Raw genomic sequence first — 27,019 nt, forward strand, 5'->3', positions numbered from 1 at the left:
CAAAATAGTTGGTTTGGTATTTAGCCTTGAGGCAAGTTACATGAACTTCCCGATATGTGTAAATAATTGACTTAATCAAAAAAAGTGTAAATAATATACTTCATCAATCCTACTTTAAAAAACGATAATTTTTAGTAAAGTTTGACGAATTTTTAAATTAAACTACTTGTCGTAAGACCGTAATATTACAGTAAGTTCTATAGACCATGATGTATATCGCCAAAAAAAAAGTTCCATGAAAATCGGCTTAAATTTTTTTTTCAACAGTTCATTACAAGAAAACGGCTCGGTAGATTTTCACCTAAATTAATCGTATCATTCCCAACTAATATCTTTCGAACAGTTTTTGATTTTTTAAAATCGGTTCGGTAGGATGAGCTTAAATATGGACGAAAAATTTAACACTTTTTTTTAAATTGCAAAGAAACGGCTTGGCAGATCGTCGCACAAAACTGACAAACGATAGTCCTCACCGAAATACATCAAATGGCTTTTAAATTTCTGAAATCGGTTCAGGCGCTTTTGAGAAAACGTCGATCAAAAGTCTAATTTTGACAAATGCCAAAAAGACCATACTGATTTTTGCAAACTTTGACGAATTTTAAAGCTGAACCAGTTGTCGTAGGGCCGTAATATTTTAGTATGACCTAGAAAACTATGGTATCTACCGTCAAAAAAAAAATCATAAAAAATCGTCGATTTTTTTTTTTAAAACATTGTTACAAAAAAACGACTCGGCCGATCTTAACCAAAAACTAAACAGCACGATTCCCAACCAATATCTATCGACTGGTTTTTGAATTTTCAGAATCGATTTAGAATTGCGGGCTAAAACGTGGGCGAAAAATTTTTCACTTTTCTGCAATTTACAACGAAACGGCCCGGCCGATCGCCGCACAAAACTCAGAGACGATAGTCCTCATCGAGATACATCGAATGGCTTTTAAATTTTTAAAATCGGTCCAGTCATTTTTGAGAAAACGTCGATTTACGGCAAAAAATCTGTTCACATACACACACACATACACACACATACTTTTTCCAAATGTTGGTCTCATTCGATTCAGAATGGCTTGAAACGTCGAGAAAACATAAAATTAGCGAATCGGATTTTTTGACGAAAACATAAACTTCTCCTTCGGGAAGTTAACAAGTAATAGCATATGATGAATCCATTTCAAAAAGCTCTTCAGGACAAACAAATCTTTACAAATTGTTTACTTTTCCAATGCACAATATTTAATTACTATTACATTTATTCATATACAACTGTAGATTTTTTGTAATAAATTCTATTTTTTTTATTTCGATACTATTTTTCACACTTAATGAATGTATGTCGGTTTCTTAGAAAAGTTTTTTCGACAGCGGATGCACAAATGATCTTTAGATACGAATTATCAAGTTTTTTTTATAAATACATAATGGAGAACTGTATAAATAAAAAGTTAAGACTTGAATAGATGCATATATACATACATATATATATATATATATATATATATATATATATATATGCATACATATATAAATATTTATCTGTAATAAGTTATCGCCTGTTACGTCAATATTTCACTAAAGTCGATGAATGGCCCTTTCGAAACTTTCTTAGATTAGAAATGGATTTTTTAGACCAAATCTTTTTGGATTAGCATATTAATTGTTGTATATTGATCTTAAATTTATATTTATGTATACGCATATATATTAGTAGTAAATTTGTAGTACAAACGGTGCGTCCTGAGGAGCTTGTGTAATAAGACTGAGAGCTGTCTATATACTTTTTGCAGATAGTCGCAAATATTTTGTATTTTTTATTAAAAAACTATATAGTTTAGTATTTTTTATATTTAGTAAACACTTTGAGAAATAACATACTGAAATTGCAAAATTGTAGTACAAACGGTGCGACCTGAAGAGCTCGTTCAATAAGACTAAAAGCATTCTATGTACTTTGTGCAGATAGTTGCAAATATTTCAAACTTTTTGTTAGATAACTATATAGTTTAGTATTTTTTAAATTTAGTAAACACTTTGAGAAACTACATACTGAAATTGCAAAGTTATAGTACAAACGCTACGTCCTGTAGAGCTTTTTGAATCAGACTAAGTTTTTAAATCCTATTTACATATGCAATAGAATAAGATGCAAATATGGTTAAAATATTTTATATTACCAATTGAGTGCTAAAATGTTGCAGTTTTATTATTTGTTATTAAAATAGATGTTTCAAAAAATATAATACTAAAAATTACACATTTGTAGTACAAACGGTACGTTCTGTAGAGCTTCTTGAAACGGTCTAAGACTTTCATTCCTATTTACATCTCCAAAATAATTAGGTACAAATTTTGATAAAATCTTTTATAATTTAGTTTGGGCGTTAAATTTTATTATTTGACATTAAAATAAATGCTTCAAAGAATATTTTACTAAAATTACTTATATGTAATACAAACGGTACATCCTGTAGAGCTCTTTGAATAGGACTTTTTTCATTCGAATGAATCATTGAAATTACACCGAGATGCAAATTTTAAAACAATCCGGTGTATTAACAATTGGACGATAAAAATCATCAATTTTAGTATTTGTCAATAAAGTAAATATATCTATTAATAATATATTAAAATCACAACTTTTTAGTATCAAAGGTGCGTCTCACACAGTCATTATTATCTATTTAGTTTTTTCAAAGAAATTGCAATTTTTATCAATTTTGGAGTTCCACAAGGGCACATTAACGGTTCTATATTTATTATTTATTAAACACAAGTCGTAAATATTTTTTCGCTCATAAACTAGGTCTCTACGATTAATTAAAATTAAGTGCGACCTATTAATTTAATTGTGTATGCATTTATAAATACCTCTAACTCTTTTCTAGATACTCAATGCATTTCAATGCATTAAACGTGCAAAACGCTTTCAAATCGTTTTCAAGAATGTTGTTACTTTTTCAAACCGGATTGATCATTTTATATTATATAATAATCATTAACACGTTATGAGAGAGGAAACAGTCGATTATCGATTAAAAAAAACATAATGAATCTACCTTGTTCGAAAATTATCAAAATTCGCACCTCTATGTAATTTTAATTTTATGACTCATTCGAATGAAAGTAGTCATATTTAAGAAGCTCTACAGGACGTACCGTTTGTACTACAAACATGCAATTTTAGTATAATATTCTTAGAAGCATCTATTTTAATGTCTAATACTAAATTTATAAAGTTTTAACGCCCAATTGCAAATATAAGTTATTTTAACCAAGTTTGCATCTTATTACTGTATTGTTGATGCAAATAGGAATGCAAGGCCTAGTCTGATTCAAGGAGCTCTGCAGGACGTACCGTTTGTACTACAAATGTGCATCTTAATATTCTTTGAAGCATCTATTTTAATGTCAAATACTAATATTATGGAGTTTTAACGCCCAATTAATATTATAAAAATATTTCATCAAAATTTGTATCTTAGTGTATTATAGATGCAAATAATAATGAAAGTCTTAGACAGTTTCAAGGAGCTCTACAGGACGTACCGTATGTCATACAAATGTGCAATTTTAGTATACTATTCTTTGAAACATCTATTTTAATGCCAAATAATAAATTTATCAAATTTTAACACCAAATTGCAAATATAAATTAATTTAACCAAGATTGCATCTTATTGCTTTGTAGATGTAAATAAAAATGCAAGACCTAGTCTGATTCAAGGAGCTCTACAGGACGTACTGCTTGTACTACGAATGTGAAGTTTTAGTATAATATATTTATATGCATCTATAAATGCCAGGTACTAAAATTAAGGAGTTTTAACGCCCAATTGCTATTATAAAATATTTTAAGCATCTTATTGTAGATGTGTATAGGAATAAAAGATCTAGTCTGATTCAAGGAGTTCTACAGGACGTACCGTTTGTACTACAACTTTGCAATTTCAGTATGTTGCTTCTCAAAGTGTTTACAAGATATAAAAAATACTAAACTATATAGTTTTTTAATAAAAAGTCAAAAATATTCGCTACTATTTGCATATAGTACATAGAAGGCTCTCAGCTCTCATTAGTGTATCGTAGATGTAAATAGGCTTAAAAGTCTTGGACAGTTTCAAGGAGCTCTGCAGGACGTACAGTTTGTACTACAAATGTACAATTTTGATATTTTGATCTTAGATATGTCTATTTTAATTACAAATGCTAAAATTGATGATTTAGTTTGCCCAATGGTAATTAAAAACGATTTTATCAAACTTTGTATCTCATGATATTGCAGATGTATTAGAGTGCAAATAGTTAAATTCAAGGAGCTCTACAGGACATACAGTTTGTACTACAAACTTGCAACTTGGAGACATTATTTTTAAGTACACCTACTATCACTTCAAATGCTAAACTCAATCATTTTTTTCACCGGATTGGTAATATAACGTATTGAAATTATATATTTATTGCCTATACCCCTTTTGCAAAATTTGAAAATTGCCCTTCCTTTCCAACATTTTTTTTTGTTTTTTTTTTGTTTCCGTTTCTGAAAAGCTGCAACATTTGTCAGACAAGGATTATTTATTTAAGTAAGTAGGTTGAAGTGACTGAGGGACTATTTTCGTCGCATTTATAGCTGCAGCTAAAACTAACTCTAAATTAGACGTGTCAGAAGATTCTAAATAGAATAGATAGTTTTGAGACACATGGAAACAGAAATATCGATAAATATAAATATCGATAAATATACATATCGAAACGTTAAAATTTATAAATTGATATAAGGGAAAAGAAAACAGAGCTGGAACTAGTGTTTTCGATATTTATAATTTATATTTGCAATTCAGCGTTAAAACTTTGTAAATTTAGTATTTGATATTCAAGTAGATGCTTCAAAGAATATTATACTAAAGTTACACATTTGTAGTAGAAACGGTACGTCCTGTAGAGCTCCTTGAATCAGACTGTCTTTCATTCCTATGTCCGCTCGGGTACATCTGTATTATTATGAGATGCAAAGTTTGATAAAATTGTTTTTAATCACCATTGGGCAAACTAAATCATCAATTTTAGTATTTGTAATTAAAAAAGACATATCTAAGACCAAAATTTAAAAATCGTAAATTAGTAGTACAAACTATAAGTCCTGTAGAGCTCCTTGAAACTGCCTAAGACTTTCAATCCTATTTACATCTACAATACACTAATGAAAGCTGAGACCTTTCTATGTACTATGTGCTATCTGCTATCTGCAAATATTTTTGACTTTTTATTAAAAAACTATAGAGTTTAGTATTTTTTATATCTTGTAAACACTTTGAGAAACAACATACTGAAATTGCAAAGTTGTAGTACAAACGGTACGTCCTGCAGAGCTTCTTGAATCAGAATAAGATTTCCATTCCTATTTACTTCTATTATACAAATTTTCATTCTACAATACAAATTTCGATGAAATCTTATATAATTTTAATTGGGCGTTAAAACTCCACAAATTTATTATTTGACATTAATAAATGCTTCAAACAATATTATACAAAAATTGCACATTTGTAGTACAAACGGTACGTTCTGTAGAGCTCCTTGAAATGGTCTAGGACTTTCATTCCTATTTACATCTACAACACAATAAGATGCAAATTTGTTTAAAATATTTTATAATTACAATTGGGCTTTAAAACTTTGTAAATTTAGTATTTGACATTAAAATAGATGCTTCTAAAAATGTTATACAAAAATTGCACATGTGTAGTACAAACGGTACGTCCTGTAGAGCTCCTTTTATTAGACTAAGTTTTTTATTACTATCGACATCAACGATACACTAAGAAGCAATTTTGGTTAAAAAAAATTAATTTTAGTTGGGCATTCAAATTTCTTAATTTTAGTAATTGACATTAAAATAGATGCTTTAAAGAATTTAATACTAAAATTACACTTTTGAGGTGCAAACGGTACATCCTGTAGAGCTCCTTGAAACGGTCTAAGAATTTTCATGCTTATTTACATTTACAATACAATAAGATGCAAATTTGTTTAAAATATTTCATAATTAGAATTGGGCGTTAAAATTCCTTAAATTTAGTATTTGGCATTAAAATAGATGCACCTAAGAATATTACATTAAAATTGTACAGTGTAGTACAAACGGTACGTCCTGTAGAGCTCCTTGAAACGGTTTAGGACTTTCATTCCTATTTACATCTACAATTCAATAAGATGCAAAATTGCTTAAAATATTTTATAATTACAATTGTGCATTAAAATTCCTTAATTTTAGTATTTGGTATTAAAATAGATAGATCTAAGAATATTATATTAAAATTGCACATTTATAGTACAACCAGTACGTCCTGTAGAGCTCCTTGAATCTGACCAGGTCCTTCATTCCTATTTCTACTTAACTTGTAAGATGCAAACTTGGTTAATTAATTTTTTAATTTTCAATTGTTTGTTAAAATTCTTTAACTTTATAATTTGATATTAAAATAGATACTTTTAAGAATATTATACTAAAATTGCACATTTGTAGTATAAACGGTACGTCCTGTGGAGCTCCTTGAAACGGTCTAGGACTTTTATTCCTATTTAAATCTATTTCACTATAAAAATACTTTCTAAAATATTAGAATTTTTTGTTTTCCTCCTTCAGTTTTAATTATATTCAAATTATATAAAATTAACTTTCAAATATGACAATTTACGATTTTTGCTTTATTTCACTATTTTTTCTTTAATTAACTAAACGTTTTATATTCTTTTTTTAATTTTTCCACGTTTTAAAAAAAAATTCTACAAATCTATATTTTTAGCTAATTGTTTTTTAAAAAAAGCGATTCTTAATTTTTTACTCACAAGTCTGCAATTATAATACAAAAGAGTCAAAAATTAAAATTCCCACATTTAGACAATTTGCGCAAATCTCGGATAAAATGTAAATTCTACTGTTACGGATCTATATTCGTATGAATTAGTAATCATAAACTGTCTAAAAACTGAATTTTAATTTACGTGAATTTTAATTTTCCCATTTTGATTAAATGGTAAAAAATTCAGTACAGTAAAAGTAAGATTTTATTAATAATTAAAAAAAATTTGTAGTACTTTTAAAACATTTACATTTAGTACTACAGTACTACCCCGTTGAGACGATCATACTTAATTTTTTTTTATTCTATAGCTACTATTCCGCATAAAACGCTCTTTCACTTAAGACATTTTACAGCTGGTTTCTGGTAAATCGTCTCAACAAGATCTTACTATATCTGGGCAATTTTTCGCCCAGCTCTCTGTCTATTTGTGGGTTTGACCGCTACAAGAAAATGTACTTTACGACTTCGTGTAACCTTTCTATCTTTTTGTTGTTTCTATATTATTTATTATTATATTTATATAAATAAATACATAAATCATAAAAGGAACAGCTTGGAGATAATATCACAAAGATATATAATAAATAAATAATTATTATTATTATTAATGTATGAGTAAATAATTTTATAATTCTCGAATCGCCATTAGTCCGGTGCAATGGAATAAGGAAAGAAACGATTTTTGGGTTGTTATTTATTTTTACCGATTTTATTTTTAACTTAAAATTATCATGGTATTTTCTTTAACTGCAAATGTTTATCCTAAAAATAAATACAACTGTCAGTTTTTTTTTAACTTCAAAGGAACTCGGAAAAGGCTGTAAATGCATCAACTATTTTACGACCATGTTGCATCGGTAATAAAAATTAAATATATATATATATATATATATATATATATATATGTGTATATATATATATATATATATGTGTATATATATATATATATATATGTGTATATATATATATATATAGATATATATACACGTATGTATATATATATCAACCTTACCTGTTCAAACAAATTATTCAATCTGTTACAAAACATCAAAGTAATAAAGTCTTTGAGGTTATGTAAATAAATTTATCTATTTACAAATCACTGACCGCGATCATTTCGAAACGTATGCAACAGTATTATAAATAACAAACACTATGCAGTTTAACATAAACATTTATGTAAAAAAGACTATTAAATAGTTTTATTTTAAATTTAAATACTAGCAGTTGTTTTGATACGTCTAAGGTTAGTGAGAGAGTCGGTACACCCATTGGTAAATGATGACTAGTGATGTATGGCATCCTGCCTTAAGGCCAATTTCTGGAACTCACCGTACCGTAATGAAATATTCGAGAAATTTTAAACGTTTTCAAATATATTATTACAAATACTGTAACGTTCATTATTTTTGCCATCTTGTTTTATCTGAGCAAATCAAATGTAAATCATAAATCAATTTATCTCCAGGACATTAACAATCGTCATTTTATTTCGAATTAAATTTCAAAAAAAAAATTGTTGCCTAATTTACACAAAATTGAAAAAGTGCTCCTGTACAGTCACAGTCTAAACGCGTTTGCAAACAATTCTGTGCGACATTTTCCCTTATACTGTGCTTAGTTTGGCGGCATTTGCACTTTTTGAAGTAAAACTTCTTTAGGCGCGACATGGGTGTAAAAACTTCTTTAGGCGCGACGTGGGTTAGGTTGGATAAAATAATCAGGTTGGATGTCAAACTTGTCGAAAGATATTAAATTCGAATAAAATTCCCACTTTTTGTAAATATAACGGGTTTGTATTTCCACCTATACCAAATTATCTACCTAAACTAGTTACTGAATCTGAAAGGTTAATTTCACCTAGGTTGTGTTTCATGCAAATTAGACGATTGCGACATGCAAATGGACAATTTGAAATATTTGGACAAATTATAAATGTGCCTGTTGACGTTGATAATATGGTTAATTTATTGCCTCGTAATATTGATGATGATCATTGCATTAACGTTCACATAAAAAAAGCAAATGATTCATAGATCAAGCTATGTGCAGGGCTTGATAAATAAAACAAATATAAAAGTATGGCTTCAATTTGTTAGGCAAGACGGATATTACAGCTGTTCAAGGAATGAGATTATATCGTCAGCGAAAAAGTAAAAAATACAAACAGTAAATGAATGTATGTTAATTTTAATTACATGAAGTTCTTCAAACACAATTCTTACAGGATGAGTTAATTTGCAAAAACAATATTTGTTTAGGCGTTGTTTAACATAATCCACTGTGTGAATGAATATTATAGAATTTATTAATAAGCAATTACTTTAAAACGATCATGTCATATTTCAAGTACGACTTTGATTACATTATTGTTTGTGAATATTATACATATTTTTAATGTAATCATAACTATATAATTTATAATTTATCATTATATAAATGTGTATAATGATTGACGATACTAATAAATGTGTGCATCACGAGTGTTACCATATTACTAATAAACCTTATTCAAAATTTTTATATGATGTATTTATTTTTACTCAACTTAAATTTGCTACAATATAATTGCAAATAAGTTTTACTTCAATCGCGTGTGATCCTTACGCGCACTCTTTTTTTAATAGTTTTCACAAAATTTGTTTTTTTATTTGTACTGGAGTGGCGCTTAGACTGTGCTTAGCCTGGCTAATTTTTTGAATTTTTAATCCAAAATTACAAAAATATTTTTTGAAAAAAAAATTAGAAATAAAATTTTTTTACCCAAAAGCAATTATTTTGTTGAAACAAGCAAAAAGTTCTTTGAATCATTTAAATCGAACGCTTAGTTCTCTCAAAAACTGCCATTTTTTTAACATTAAGCTCTGTATCTCCGAAACCGCTGGGCCTATCTTTGCCAAAAACTAATAACCACTTTTCCCCGTCATTACAAACTGAATTTTTTTTGGATCATTCAAATCCGATACTCTGTTCTCTCAAAAACTCGATTTGTATTTTCTGCACTCTTTGCTCCGTATCTCCGTAACGGCTGGACCTGCCTTTGCCACAAACTAATCAGCACATTTTCCTATCAATTCTAAACCATTCAAATCGGTTGATCCGTGCGCCCGGAAACGTGGACGAAAAAATGCGGACACACAAAACAGACACACACATTCATTTAGTTTCTGAGGTATGCCCCTTAAAAATGTTCAGAAACCCTCAAAACATCGAGAAATGCAAAAATTTTCGTTTTCGATTTTCGGCCCATTACTATAACTACCCTATGGGAAGTTGAAAAAAAGATACAGATTAAACCAGAGTTTTGCACAAATCGAATGGTTTTTGAATCATGCAAATCGGTTGAGCCATGAGATAATCCAAAAACAAAACAAGTTGGTTTGATACATCTTTAGTTAGTAAGATAGTTTGTACACCGATTGGTAAATGGCACTAGAAATTTTTTCTCGTAACCATGCAATTTTTTCCTCTTTCAGCACCGGTTACTCCCTTCTCCTAGACGGCAGGACCTGCACAGATGTCGACGAATGTGTGGAAAATCCTAGGATTTGCAATGGTGGTCAATGTACCAACACTTTGGGCAGTTATAGATGTCAGTGCACAAATGGACTGTATCCTGGACAGGACGACACCACCTGCATCGGTAGACATAGTTTAAGATTATATTTTAAGAGACCTTATCCTTATCCGACACCGGCTCCTTTGCCTAAAATTCGGCCCTGTGATCCGCGATAGAGAAAAATTCAAAGGGTTAGGGAAAATTTGGGGATGGATGCGAAGTGGTGGGGTAAACTAATCAATTAATTAACTAGTTGTGTATGGCATCGTGCCTTAAGGCAAATTGCTGGAACTACCCGTCACGTAATGAAATATACGAGAAATTTTAGACGTTTTCAAATATATTATTACAACAAACACTGTAACTTTCATTATATTTGCTATCTTGTTATAAGCAAATCAAATGTCATCAATCTTAAATCAATTATTACATTAACAATCGTCATTTCATTTCGAATTCAATTTCAAAAAAAAATAGTTGCCCAATTTGCACAAAATTGAAAAAGTGCTCCCGTATAGTCACAGTCTAAACGCACTTGCAAATAATTTTGTGCGACATTTTCGCTTATACTGTGCTTAGCTTGGCGGCATTTTTACATTTTTCAATAGTTCAGTTTTCACAAAATTGAAAAAGTGCTCCCGTATAGTCACAGTCTAAACGCACTTGCAAATAATTTTGTGCGACATTTTCGCTTATACTGTGCTTAGCTTGGCGGCATTTTTACATTTTTCAATAGTTCAGTTTTCACAAAATTGGAAAAGTGCTCACGTATAGTCACAGTCTAAACGCATGTGCAAATAATTCTGTGCGACATTTTCACTTATACTGTGCTTGGCTTGACGGCATTTTTACATTTTTCAATACTTCAGTTTTCACAAAATTGAAAAAGTGCTCCCGTATAGTCACAGTCTAAACGCATTTGCAAATAATTCTGTGCGACATTTTCACTTATACTGTGTTTAGCTCGGCGGCATTTTCACATTTTTCAATAGGAAAACACAAAATTGGAAAAGTGCTCCATTACATAAACAGTCTAAACGCACTTGGGTAAACATTTGTACCAGAGTGGCGCTTAGACTGTGCTTAGCCTGAGTAATTTTTTAAATTTTTAAGCCAAAATTATATCTCTATAATTTACATAAAATTAGAAAAGTGCTCCAGAACAGGAACAGTCTAACCGCACTTGCAAATATATTTGCACTTGGTTGTCACTTATTTTAACCCAAAAAACTACATTTCTACGATTTACACAAAATTGGAAAAGTGCTTCCGTATAGTCACAGTCTAAACGCATTTGCAAATAATTCTGTGCGACATTTTCACTTATACTGTGCTTAGCTTGGCGGCATTTTCGCATTTTTCAATTTAACTTTTTTTTTGAAATTGAATTCGAAATGAATTGACGATTGTTAATGTTGTGGAGATAAATTGATTTATGATTTATGATTTACATTTGATTTGCTCAGATATAACAAGATAACAAAAATAATGAAAGTTACAGTATTGTTGTAATAATATATTTGAAAACGTTTAAAATTTCTCGAATATTTCATTACGGTACGGAAAGTTCCAGCAATTTGCCTTAAGGCACGATGCCATATACCACTAGTTTTTTGCTCAGTTCACTAGATCAAAATCCATTTTGTTGGTCAACGAAGTGATACGCCAAAAATTTTCTGATGTTGACCTAGTTATTATTAAAATTGATGTCGGCATCTTTGAAATTCGAACTTGATCATTTATCTAGCTGTGATATACAGAATCTTTCCTAAAATCTGTTACATTAAAGTGATGATTGACTATAATTTTCTATTACCTACACCACTTTGGCATCCATCTTCACCAAATACCAAATACCAAAAATTCACCAAAGACTACAATTTGGATTCTAGTGATTTATAATTTATCTATCCCAAAATATTCAACTAGTCTTCTTCGATCTAAAATAGTACACACCATAAAAATAGCTGCAAATATGGAACAAGTCACAATATTTGCAACTATTTTGAAAATTCACTGCCAAAATCACATCCATCAGGAAAAATCATCATCAAAATGATCTGGGTTGGACCAGGATCAATTTTAGCATCATCATCAGTTGCAGCTGATTTTTAATTGTGATTTTTTATAAAAATAGCTGCAACATAAAGCAATAAGTTATACTTTATAACTGCATCGTAAAAGATGTCATAACTTTTACAACTTTTTTGAAAATTCACTGCCAAAATCACATCCATCAGAAGAAATCATCATCAAAATGATCAGCGTTAGACCAGGATCAATTTTAGAATCTTTATCAGTTGTTGTTAATTTTTAATTGTGATTTTTTATAAAAATAACTGCAACATAAAGTCATACTTTCTAATTGCAACAAGTGAGAACTTTTGCAGCTATTCAAGAAAAACTGGAAAATCTGGCGAAAATTATATGAACACACCTAACGATTTATATATCATTTTATTCGTAATTTTGTTCTGCATCTTTCATCCATATAAATTTTTTTCGTATCTTCTATCGTTTGGCTTGTAGATGATAATTTCTTCTAAAAATTCACCAAAACCACTTCAAAATTCAGAAGTCATTGCCAAAATAAATTTGGGCAGAGCAGGACCAATTTTAAAATGAATATTGTTGCCCAGTTATATTTTTGGTAATTTGGTTCAGTTGATGCTGATTTTTGATGATGATTTCTTCTCAAAATTCACCAAAATCCCTTATCGTCATCTTAATTTAGTAGAAATCATTGCTAAAATAAATTTTGGCAAGACCAGGACCAATTTTAGTATCAATATTGTTGACCAAACATATTTTTCGTAAATTGGTTCAGTTTCTGATGATTTTTGATGATGATTTCTTTTAAAAATTTACCAAAACTACTGATCCTTATCCTAATTTAAAGGAAGTCATTGCCAAAATAAATCTGGCCAGGACCAAAACCAATTTTAGTATCAACTTTATTTACCAAACTTATATTTCGTAAATTGGTTCAGTTTGTGCTAATTTTTGATGATAATTTCTTCTAAAAATTCACCAAAACCACTGATCATCATCCCAATTTAAGAGAAATCAGCGCCCAAATAAATCTTGGCATGACCAGGACCAATTTTAGTATCAATATTGTTATTCAGACATATTTTTAGTAAATTGGTCTAGTTTGTACTGATTTTTGATGATGATTTCTTTTAAAAATTCACCAAAATCACTTATCGTCATCCTAATTTAGTTGAAGTCATCGCCAAAATAAATTTTGGCAGAATCAGGACCAATTTTAAAATCAACATTGTTGACCAGATATATTTTTAGTAAATTGTTGTCATGGCAACGCTCTCTTATGCTTATTCTTGGCAATGAAAATTCTGACAATGTTTATGCATTTGCCGTGCGATCAGGCGTATTTTGTTTATAAACACTGTTGACCAGATATATATTTAGTAAATTAAATCAGTTTCTGCTGATTTTTGATAATGATTTCTTCTAAAAATACGCTTAAAATCATCACCAAAATAATACTGGACAGGACCAGGACCAATTTTTAATATCAACAATGTTGACCAGATTATATAATCTATCTATCTATCTATCTATCTAATCTATAAATAGGTCCAATATCTGCTGATTTTTGATGATGATTTCTCTATGTATCTTCTTATCATCCATATCATCATCGTATGGGACTAACGTGGTTGTGGTTGGAACTATTTTTATGACTATACTATACTATACTATATACCTTTACTATTTCTAAGTTCTTTTGGTACAAGTTGTCCAATTTTAAGTGATCATCATCATTTTTTTATGATGATGATTTTGCAGATGAAAGAGCTGGCTTGTACCAAAGTGTTCTATTGTATATTTTTTTTCAATTTTTTTTTCTAAATGGATGAAAACAGACAGGCGTGGTTAATCATTTATTTTTAATAATATTATATATTGGAATATTTTCAAAATTGAGATAATATTTGCTCGACAGTAGATTTTTTTTCTTATTTTAATAAATTTTCAATTTGCCTTAGCAGGTAAAGTTTTTTTTATCATAATTAAGTAAAGATTCAGTTTGCTTTATTTATCTTATTTTCTATCTATTTAATTAATTAATGAGGCAATTCTGCCTCATAAAATAGCCGTGCGATCAGGCACATTTTACATATAAACAAGCAAAGAAGAATGTTATGATAACAGAATCATGGAAGATTTTGTTATCATAAGATTATTCTTTGCTTGTTTACATGTGAAATACGCCTGATCGTACAGCAAATTAATAAATAATTTCAAAAGTTTTACTACAAAGAACAAGCATAAGATCTTATAACGCTCTGTTACGGCAGAATTGTCCCATTTTAGTTTTTATTTTGCTCGTCAGTAGAGTCCTTAATTGCTCTTGGTAATGTGACTTTTTAGTTCATCCGACGATTCCTTATTTTTCTTACTTAAGTGAAGATTCTGTTTGCTTGTCAGTAGAGTTTTTATTATTTTAGTGAGTTTTTAGTTTGCTTATCAGTAGTATATTTTTTCATATTTTAGTAAATATTTAGTTCGCTCCTCATTAGGGTCCGTTTTTGTCTCTTGTTCTACTAAATTTTTAGTTTATTATATTGTCTGGTGATTCTGTTGGTCTCACCTACTTATAATTTAATATGCAATATTATTATAGTAAACATTGAATTAATTTCGATACATTCTAATGCATTCCATTGGAATTACCATAACGGTACCTTATCGCCGGCGGTCAGATCCATCTGTACCATATGTTACCGGATAGCTTTCACCTTCTTATCGTCGAAAAAAAACACAGTAGTCATTTATTATGGGATTTAATCTTTTAAAAGACACTATTAGTCATCGAGATTTATTGCCTGGAAACAGGGTTCCATAACCTGGAACCAGATTTGAGGAACGTTTGTCCTGAATTCGAAAAATTCTACTTGAAAAAAATCGATAGGATTTATATCATACTTATTCCGTTCAAAATTTAACATTGACAAGTTTAAATTAATTGTTCATTATGGGGCAATTCTGCTAAAATAAAGCTCATAACATAGCGTTGTCATGGCAACGCTATCCTATGTTTGTTTATTAATAGTGAAAATTGTGAAAATGTCTATCTATTTGCTGTGAGATCTGGCGAATTTTACATATAAACAAGCAAAGAAGAATCTTACGGTAACAATATATTCGATTATGCTCTTATCATAACATTCTTCCTTGATATGTTTATATGTAAAATTCGCCAGATCGCAAAGCAAATAGACATTTTTCTAGTTTTTACTCCCAATAAACATGCATCAGATAGCGTTGCTATGACAACGCTATGATATCGTCTATGTTATTTTTCATTTTCTAAGTTTCCATCCCCACGTCTGTCTGTTCCAAAACGTAGAATAAATGAAACTACATAAGACTGACTGATTTTGTTTAATAATCAATTATTATTAAATGATAATCATTAATTGATAATAATTATTCGTTATCTAATTAGTACGTAAGCTGCACACAAAACTACTATCATATGCATAACTTATACATGTAAAAATCGATTTGAATAAATTTTGACGCTTAGTTCAAATCAATCACCTCGTTTTATTTACAACAAAAAATTAATTGACACATGGAAAATGTTCAGGGATATTAAAATTGATTTTGAGAAAGTATTCGATTAAATTTAAATAAAAATCACTGAACATTTTCTAAATACCAATCCTCAACTAACAGCGTAGACGGAGAGCTAGTGGAAACATTTTAAAGTATACACAATTATCAAACGAAACATTTTTAATATACATTTTTAGATGAAAATTTTATTAAACATTACGGAACCAATTTTTTGATAAAATAGAAATGTTATAATAATGCTATGTTATGGGTCTATATTCGTATGAGTTAGTAATTACAAAACATCAAAAAATTATGTATTTGCTGTTCGATCAAGAGTTCTACCAATAAGAACTAACTTCATGTATGTATTACAATGAGACATCAGAAAGTTGCATTTATGATACAATTGTTATTTGATGTTTGTGCGTTTTGGAGGTTAGATTTTATGTGGAAAACGCGTGATCGTACAGCAAATACATAGCTTTTGGACAGTTCGTTACTAATACGAAGATAGACCCATAACATAGTATTATCACAACATTTATTGCCTAATTTGTCGTCCAAAATAAAAATTTTATGTAAAAATGTACATTAAATTTGTTTCTTTTGATAATTGTGTATGCTTTTTTTGTACAGTTCTTTACTACCAAATCACACGAAGAGAGATTCATAACATTTCTATTTTACCATAAAATTGGCTTTAAAATGTTTAAAAAAATACTCGTTAATGCGCTGTTGCCAAATCGTGCACTAAAATCCTCAATTCCATTAAAAATTTTCTATGATAATTTGTTTGTACAAAATAATTTACATCACTGATTTACTTTGCAAAAATACTCTCTAATCTACGCAAAATTTGGTAACAACGCGTTCAATTAATATCTGTCCAACAATAATAATATTTGTTGCCATTTTGGTAGTACATTCAAACTTGATATTTCTGATAGTTTTTATAGTAAATTTGTTGTTTTCAATCTGGCGATTTCAATCAATTTTCTTGGTCATACATTGTTGCAGGACTTTGAGCAAACATTGCTGATCTAAATGGTTTAATATGAAATCAATTTACGGTCAGTTTCGTAACAACTTTTTATTCAAATGCACTATTTGGCAACAACGCTTTCAATTAGTTTTTTCTCAGTAATGCACCGTTGTCAATTGGGTGATAGAATAAAACTTGATATTTCTGATAGTTTGACAACAGTTTTTATAGAAAACTTGGTGTTTCAAATTTGGCAACAGCGATTTCAATCAATATTCTTGGTCCTACATTGTTGCCAGACTTTGTGCAAACGTTGCTGATATAAAGAGTTAATATAAAATAAATTTACTGTTAGTTTTGATCCAAATAAAATGAACTGTTGCCATCAATGTCATATTTTTCTATAACTATATGATGGTTTTGCAGCAACTTTTATTGCAAATTTTGACATTTTATTTGGCAACAACGCATTTAGACTTTGGGGTAAAAAATTGACCCAAAAAACAAAGAAAAAATGTCGATGCTTTGACAACATAGCATTTCATCCAAATTTGTTCACCTTTTGTTCTGGCATTGTTGCTAGACTTTTGGTTAAAAAAAATTACCCAAAAAACTAAGAAATAATTTCGATGCTTTAGCAACAACGTATTTCTTTCAAATTTGTTCACTACTGCATTGTTGCCAGACTTTTGGGTAGAAATTTTGACCCAAAAAATATAGAAATACTTCTTATGGCAACATATAGAAATAATTATTATTTGGCAACATCGCATATTGTTCAAATTTTTTCTCTGCTGCATTATTGCAAGACTTTTGCATACAAATTTTGCCCCAAAAAATATAGAAATAATTCTGATGCTTTGGCAACATCGCATTTTATTCAACTTTATTCACTGTTGTATTGTTACCATAATTTTGGGTAAAAAAATTTACCCAAAAATAACAAAATAATTCTTATGCTATAGCAACATCGAATTTCATATTACTTTGTCCAACGCTAAATTGTTGCCAGACTTTTGAGTAGGAAATAGTTCTGATGCTTTTCATTCAACTTCGTTCACTACTGCATTGTTGTCAGACTTTTGGGTAAAAATTCTGTCCCAAAATAACAAAGAAATGATTCCGATGCTTTGGCAACATGGCATTTCATTCAAACTTCATCACTACCTAGTTGTTGTCAAACTTTTGGGTAAAAAATTTACCCAAAAAATGTACGAAATAATTCTGATGCTTTGGCAACAACGCATTTTACATAAATTCGTTCACTACTGCATTTTTGCCATACTTTTAGAAAAAAATTGTCAGAAAAAATGTACGAAATAATTATGATGTTTTGACAACATTGCATTTCATTCAAATTTGCTTGCTACTGCATTGTTGCCAAAATTTGGCGTAAAAATTTTGATTTGATAAAATTTGATTCGGCAAACATTGCTTTTGATCATTTTCTTAGATCAAAACATCGTTGCCAAATTATACTCTAATAACTTGAATTTTAAATGGTAATATTATTTGTAGGAAGCTTTAAGTTTGACAATAACTATTATTATTTGAGTGATCAGTAATGCGTTATTGCTAGATTTCTTTAATTAACTAAACTAGTAATTGAAAACGCTTTTAAAAATTCATAAAACAATGTTGTCAAAATTAAGTTCAGGCAACATTTGTCTAGACATGTCACTGTTGTCAAACTGTTAAAAAATATAAAATGAATGCTCTATATAAATTTTTTGTCACGAGCTCTCTGTCTACTGCCTAATACGCCAGTCGGTGGAAAGCTTGCAGGTATTTTTTCCGAAAATTGATTTCATTGCAAGTTTTCCATTGTTTATCCTCATTTTTTTTCTACTAATGATTAATTTAAGCCTAGCTGAGCCTAAGGCCTTGACATGATTAGCACAAGATGTCATTATCATCATCATCACCAACACAACAACAACATCAACATCAACATCAACATCATGAATTAAAATTTAGGTCTGTTCCTTATTATATAATAAATGTAGAGTAGAACAAGTGCATGCGAGTAGAAGGATAGAGGATAAAAATTAATTAGTAGAGTGTGTGCTTATGTAAATATTTTAATTGAATGAATGAACTAAGTGGCTTTTTTAATTTTTATCAGTTTCTATTTATTTTTCCAAAGTTTGTTTATATTTTTGCATGTTGTACCTTGAATATAATTATTATAGGGAATGCATGCGTTATTCAAATTTTTGGTCATAGTTAATTTTAACTAGTGGTGTATGGCAACGTGCCTTAAGGCAAATAGCTGGACCTTCCCGTACTGTAACGAAATATTCGAGAAATTTCAAACGTTTTCAAATATATTATTACACAAATACTGTAACTTTCATTATTTTTGTTATCTTGTTTGTTATATCTGAGCCAATCAAATGTAAATCATAAATCAATTTATCTCCAGAACATTAACAATAGTCATTTCATTTCGAATTCAATTTCAAAAAAATAGTTTAGTTGCCTAATTTGCACAAAATTGAAAAAGTGCTCCCGTATAGTCTAAACGCATTTGCAAATAATTCTGCGCGAATTTTCACTTATACTGTGCTTAGCTTGGCGGCGTTTTCACATTTTTCAATAGTTTTCACAAAATTTGAAAAGTGCTCCCGTACATAAACAGTCTATACGCACTTGTGTAAACATTTGTACCAGAGTGGCGCTTAGACTGTGCTTAGTCTGGGTAATTTTTTGAATTTTTGATCCAAAATTACAAAAATATTTTATGGAAAGTAAAACAAGATGTAATAATTTTTTATCCTCAAAAGCAATTGTTTTGTCAATACAAGCAGAAAGTTTTTTATATCATTCAAATCGGACGCTTAGTTTACTCAAAAATTGCCATTTTCTGTTCATTTAGCTCTGTATCTCCGAAACGGCTGAACCTGCCTTTGCCAAAAACTAGTCACCTCTTCTCCCAATGATTACAAAGTGAATTCATTTTCGATTTTCGGCCCATTACTATAACTACCCTACGGGAAGTTAACTAGTGGGGTATGGCATCGTGCCTTAAGGCAAATTGCTCGAACTTCCCGCACTGTAATTATATATTCGAAGAATATTAAATGTTTTCAAAATAGATTATTATTAATACTGTAACTTATATATGTTTACAGAAAAGTAAATAAACAAAACTTAATCAATCGAATTTAAAATGAAGAACACTGTCTAATATTTATAAGAATTATATAAACTGAATTGCAAAGTTAAAATTATTTATTTATTTTAAGTATATTACAACTTGAGTCATAATTAAAATTAAAATCCGAGTTATTTTCGATATACAAAATAAAATCGAAAAAAAAATCTGAAACAATTTTTTTCCCAAAATTATAATTTCCCAAGATTAAAATCGGTTGATCCGTGTGTCTGAAAACCTGGGTAAAAACACGTGTGTGTGTTTTGTATGTCATCATTTTTTGTTCACGTTTTGGGGCGCACGGATCAACCGATTTGAATGCTTCAAGAAACATTCGATTCCTATTGATAGGGAGATGTGCTGATTAGTTTTTGGCAAAGGCAGGTCCAGCCGTTACGGAGAAGAGCAAAGAGTGCAGAAAATAGAAATCGAGTTTTTGAGAGAACGGAGTATCCGATTTGAATGATCTAAAAAACATTCAATTAGTAATGATTGGGAGAAGTGGTTATTAGTTTTTCGCAAAGGCAGGCCCAGCCATTTCGAAGATACGGAACTAAATGTACAAAAAATGGCAGTTTTTGAGAGAACTAAGCGTCCGATTCAATTGATTCAGAGAACTTTCTGCTTGTCTTAACAAATTAATTGATTTTGGAAAAAAAATTTTTGTTTCAACTTTTTTGTTCAAATTTTTTTTTCCAAAAAAAATTTTTTTGTATATCGAAAATAATTCAGATTTTATTTTTAATTCTAACATACTTTGAACAAATAATTTCAACTTTGCAATTCAGTTTATATAATTCTTATAAATATTAGACAATGTTACAATATTTATTTATAATAATCTATTTGAAAACATTCAGTATTCCTCGAACATTTTGTTACGGTATGGGAAGTTCCAGCAATTTGCCTTAAGGCACGATGCCATACACCACTAGTTTATAATAAATTTGGGCATAACTTCTCTAATTTGTTGCTATTGATTGGTATAACTAGTTTTTTGGTCGAGTTGTTCAAAAAATAGTTGGCTTTGATGAAAAAAATGGTTTAATTAATTTGTTGGTTGAGTAGTTGGATACTCTGGTAATAAAGATTTGAGATTCAAATTTGTATGTTGAACTTTCCCTATTTTTTCCGTTGTACAAAAATCCTTCTTACAACTTTCCATAAAATTTTGCTACCCTTCCTGAATGTTCTTATCTACCTATATCCGTCTTATTTGGTATTAAAATTACATGAGTTTTTGCATGCACCAGTGTTGGTTCTTTTAGAAATTCACCAAAAATTTTCTATTTTCAGATGAAGACGAATGCAAAGTCGTCCCAGACATTTGCGGAAACGGCGACTGTGTCAACACTTTAGGAAGTTTTCAATGTCGTTGTGAAGATGGATATTCGGTCAAACCTGAAGAAGGTCCCGAATGTGTCGATGAAGACGAATGTTTCCTCGGATCTTTCAATTGTCACGAAAACGCCGATTGTATAAACACACCGGTAAGGAAAAATAGATACTTAGTGGTTACTGACCTAGGGTTTGCCGGTTTTCAAAAACCGGCATCAAAAACCGATTTTTTGGCGAAAATTATGGAATTCGAAAACCGGTTTTTTAGTGAAAAAAGCCGGTTTTCACTGTATAAATGAAAAATGACAAATATAGCCAAATGTAAAAGATAGATGAAAGCGTTTTGATTCTTGAAATCATATCCTTTCAATAGCATTTGATATCTTATCAGTCTGCAATGGTTCCCAGAAAAGTTTTGCATATATTAATTTGGATTTTTATACCAGTGTATATATTAATTTAAATCAGTGTGACTTCTTCTTGAAGAAATAACTTCTTCTACTCTAACTTAAAAAAAGAGTTTTAAACCCTAGAAGCCACAAATTAAAGAACAAAAAACTTAGAATTATTATATCAGGCTTTAAAAACAATTAAGAGGGTATTCTAGTGTAGAAATTAAAAAAAAAATAGTTTTTTTTTATTTCATGTTTTTTAAGTTTAACTATCTAAGAATATGGGTACAAGAAGGTTTTTGAAAATTTGAATTATTTTCGGAGATATAGGCATTTTACTGACTCGGTCTCCATACTGGTTTATACAAAAACCGAAGCATATTTCAGAATTTTATATAGAAAATAAATTTTTGCTCGAATATTCTGTAATTTATCCGCAAATTTAGTGTAATTTTAGAGCAGTATTTGACTGAATTTATTTATTGTTTAATTTTATGGATAGTAAACTTACTTAATACTTATTAATTTTAAAAATTATTTTAATTTTAATAAGTAGAACTGAAAAATAATAGTCTTGATTAAATAACTTTGAAAATAATTATTTGCTATTCATGCATCATTTTCACATATAAGAATGAAAATATTTTTATGCTAGTGAAAGGAAAGTTTTCGAATAAATAAAAATAATACATTTTTAAACAAAAAAAATCATTAAATTAAATAAAAAATAAAAAATATTAGATACATGTTGATACATACTTGTTAATATCAATTTTAGTTTTAAAAACAATTAAGCTAAACTCGGGTATTGTCTGTTCCGAGCAATATTAATTAATTAATTTTAAACATTCTAATTGTTTTTTAGTTTAATAAAATATGATTTAAAAAAACTGAGAACGTCTATCGAATTGCTACTTAGACGTGTCCTTTGTTTACTCACAAAATTTCCTGAAATACAAAATACTCTCATACTTGCGACCAAATTATGCTTAATTGTTTTTAAAGCCTGACATAATAATACTAAGGTTTTTGTTCTTCAATTTGTGGCTTCTAGGGTTTAAAACTCTTTTTTTTTTAAGTTTGAGTAGAGAAAGTTACTTCTCCAAGAAGAGGTCAACTGATTTAAATTAATATACACTGGTATAAAAGTCTAAATTAATATATATATAAAATCTTTCTGGGAACCATTGCAGACTGATAAGATATCAAATGCTATTGAACCAAAATGATTTCAAGAATCAAAACGCTTTCATCTATCTTTTATATTTGGCTATATTTGTCATTTTCCATTTATACAGTGAAAACCAACTTCTTTCACTAAAAAACCGGTTACAGAATTCCATCATTTTCGCCAAAAAACGGTTTTTGAAAATCGACAAACCCTAAAAGAAGTGGTCAGGATTAGGGAATGCAATACCGATGGAAAATTCAAAATCGGTATTTCGGTAATTTTTCATTTTAAAACCGGAATACCGGTAAATTACCGGTATTTTTATTATTTTAAACAAACGTAAACAAAATTGAAAGTTACTAGTACAAATATAAAAAAATGTATATACAACTATAACTATCTTCAAATAAACAATAAAAACAATAAAATAAAACAATAAGTTTATTTTTTTAAGTAATAATTTAACAAAATTATATGTAATTTAATTAATTCATTATCACTATCGAGTATATTGAGTATAAGAGTAAGTGAGACTTTTCATCAAAAAGAAACTATGAGTAAGAAAGACCAAAAACTCATGAAAGATCATATTACATTATTATAATAAACTGTATTGTCTGTATCCGATGTGTTAAATTAGCAAAATCTCTAATATTTTAAAAAAATAATTCTTCTACACTAATTTAAGATCGGATACTTTGTCGAGATAAATAATAAGTTACTATAATTGTTGAGTATTGTTATTTAAAACAATGTGATGGTTCTATACTATTTTCAAACTTCGAAACGTTTTCGAAAAATAATATTTTATAATTGTAATAAGAAGCAAACATATTTAGTAATTATTATGTATAAAGTAAGAAAAAAATAAAGAATACGCAGGGGTAATCTGCATGATATAAAATATTTTAGCGCAAGTGTCACTTAAAAAACCGCTACATTTTTACATAAGATGAAAGAAATATTATTATCTAGCAGTCCAATTCTATTTATTGTAACACGATATGAAGCCCTTTGGAAAGCAATAAATATTCAGTTTAATGACGAGTTGAGATAATATTTGACATTTGTTCATCTTATAGAATCACTTGAAGATATAGCTGTTTATGCGATTATGGAATTTAGAGATAAATTTGTTCTGGGAAATTTAAACTTTAGTGTATTATGTATCAAATAGCGATTATGTAAAAATACCGAAAATACCGGTATACCGGTATTGCATTCCCTAGTCAGGATGACGTCTAACGTTTGGTTTGTTTTTATTCTAGGGTTCTTACCAGTGTCGTTGCCAGGAGGGTTTTACAGGAAACGGGATAACTTGTCGGGATATCAACGAATGTTTGAACAACAACGGCGGTTGTCATCAGAATGCCCAATGTATCAACAATGATGGATCTTTTAAATGCGTTTGTGATACTGGATTCAAAGGAGACGGGTAAATAGATAATTAAAGATTTGAGAGGCAGTTTTTTTGTATCATTTGTGTTTTTTTCAGAGTCTTCTGTACAGATATCGACGAATGCTCCAGCGATGAGACTTTGTGTGACAATGGCCAATGTTTGAATTACCCAGGAGCTTTTAGGTGTGAATGTGAGATGGGATTCATGCATCCTGATGAGACCAACGATAAGGCTTGTGTCGGTGAGAATTTACCCAAAAACAGAAAAATACACAAACACATTTTTTTACCTAAACTAGTGGTGTATGGCATCGCGCCTTAAGGCAAATTGCTGAAACTTCACGTAGGGTAATGAAATATTCGAGAAATTTTAAACGTTTTCAAATATATCATTACAAATACTGTAACTTTCATTATTTTTGCATTATCTTGTTATATCTGAGCAAATCAAATGTATATCATAAATCAATTCATCTCCAGAATTGAAAAAGTGCTCCTGTATAGTCACAGTCTAAACGCATTTGCAAATAATTCTATGCGACATTTTCAGTTATACTGTGCCTAGCTTGGCGGCATTTTCACATTTTTAAATAGTTTTCACAAAATTGGAAAAGTTCTCCAGTACATAAACAGTCTAAATGCACTTAACATAAACATTTGTATCAGAGTGGCGCTTAGACTGTGCTTAGCCCGGGTCATTTTTTGAATTTTTAATCCAAAATTACAACTAGTGGGGCGCATGGAATCGTACCTTAAGGCAATTTGCTGGAACTTCCCGTACCAAAAATTATTATTTTTTTAAAGACAATTAACATTTTTGAAAAAAAATTACTTCGAAAAAATTAGATTTTTGAGAAACTATAAATTTAACAAAAAATTTCTTTTTTTGAAAAAAAAAATTTTCTTTATTTTGACATATTTTGAAAATACTGAACTTTTTTTCAAAGCAATCGTACTGCTTTAACTGCATAGAAACAAAATATAAAGCGCGTAAGCGCCGCGTCGCTGTCTAACGGATAAACATTAGTACGGAACCCATAGGAATGTAAACAAAATTTATACTTATTGTTAAAATCTCTATAAAATATCTGATAACTTGATGTGCATATGTCTAATGATCATTTTTGACCGCCAAATGGCATTTTTTCTACTTTTTTCACTAGATCGCCGAAACCACTAGACCTGCCTTTATGAAAATTTGATCAATTCTTCATCTTGTCAATACAAATAAAAACTGTTTGATTTGATTTATTACAAATCGGACGTCCGTTCTTAAAACTGAGGTACCGTTTTCGGCACTTTTTGCCCCGTATCTTCGGAACGGCTAGACCTGCCTTCGTCAAAAACTAATCAGCCCGTCTCCTTATCAATACGAATCGAATGTTTTTTGAATTATTCAAATCGCTTCATCCGTGTTCCCGAAATCGTCGACGAAAATTTGTATCCGCACACACATACATACACGCACACACACACATACACACACACACACACACATACATCCATTTTTTCTAAGGTATGCCAAAATATTTAGAAACCTCTGAAACGTAAAGATATATAAAAAATTTTATTTTCGATTTTTTTGCGATTACTATAACTTACCCTATGGGAAGTTAAAAAGTTCAGAATTTCCAAAATATTTCAAAATAAATGATTTAATATGGTTCGAAATTCTATTAAAAGTTTCAAATCATTGATCAACTTTTATTGATTATTATTATTGATTATTTTTAATTTACTCGAATTTTGAATTGCGGTACGGGAAGTTCCGGCAATTTGCCTTAAGGCACAATGCCCTAATTGCCTTAAGACAGAATTCCACTTACAACTAGTTTCCTCTCCGTTTACTTACAAATCAAATATTTTACCCCAGATATCAACGAGTGCGAAGTCTTCGACAACCTGTGCATCTTCGGTAAATGCAAGAACGTGATCGGTATGTTCGAGTGCCAATGCAGGGATGGATACACAATCGATTCAACAGGAGGAAATTGCACGGATGTCGACGAATGCGAAAGCCCACAATCGTGTCTTTACGGCGATTGCTTCAACAGACAAGGCGGATACGAGTGCAGATGTCCGCCGGATCACGAATTGGTTTCGGAAGGAAACGCCTGTGTCGGTAAGAAAAATAATTTTGTTAAATGATCCATAGGATTCTGATGAAATATAAGGTAAACGTACCATATTACGGGATGTTAAGGAACGTTTGACTTTGAAGACGAATTTTAGAGAAAATAGGAAAGTGGACGAACTAAATCTGTTATATTTTATTAATTAGACCTTTAAGATTTTTATAAAACAATATTTTTTATCGTCATTTATAGAAATAATCGGCATTTTGCTGAACCACGCGTTTGTCCCTAATTCCGTGATGAAATTCCTCTCGTGAACATAATGCCGGGAGTCGTTGTATGTTATTCCGTGATAGCGCTCGAAGCATACATTTTTGATCGTATTCCCTTGATTAATAGTTGAATAGGTTATAAAAAGTACGGTTAATTATAAAATAATACTTTTGATGATTTTAACCCTTTATTTAGAGTTTTATAAAAGTCATAAA

The 27,019-nt window shown here is 29.8% G+C and overlaps 1 protein-coding gene across 1 annotated transcript in view; it reads left to right on the forward strand.

Annotated features, from left to right (window-relative positions):
• Positions 1-27,019, forward strand: part of LOC113370687 (fibrillin-2-like) — a gene marked incomplete in the record, with an annotated part of 221,071 nt that overhangs the window by 101,056 nt on the left and 92,996 nt on the right. The window contains 3 exon segments of the mRNA XM_026611385.1: positions 24,326-24,492; positions 24,553-24,698; positions 26,330-26,578. Of these exon segments, the coding sequence (XP_026467170.1) occupies positions 24,326-24,492; positions 24,553-24,698; positions 26,330-26,578 (562 nt within the window).

The sequence above is a fragment of the Ctenocephalides felis genome, unplaced genomic scaffold (genome assembly GCF_003426905.1).
Source record: "Ctenocephalides felis isolate EL2017-DRISC unplaced genomic scaffold, ASM342690v1 CF-g0.4_SCAFFOLD_00845, whole genome shotgun sequence".
NCBI classification, from domain to species: domain Eukaryota; kingdom Metazoa; phylum Arthropoda; class Insecta; order Siphonaptera; family Pulicidae; genus Ctenocephalides; species Ctenocephalides felis.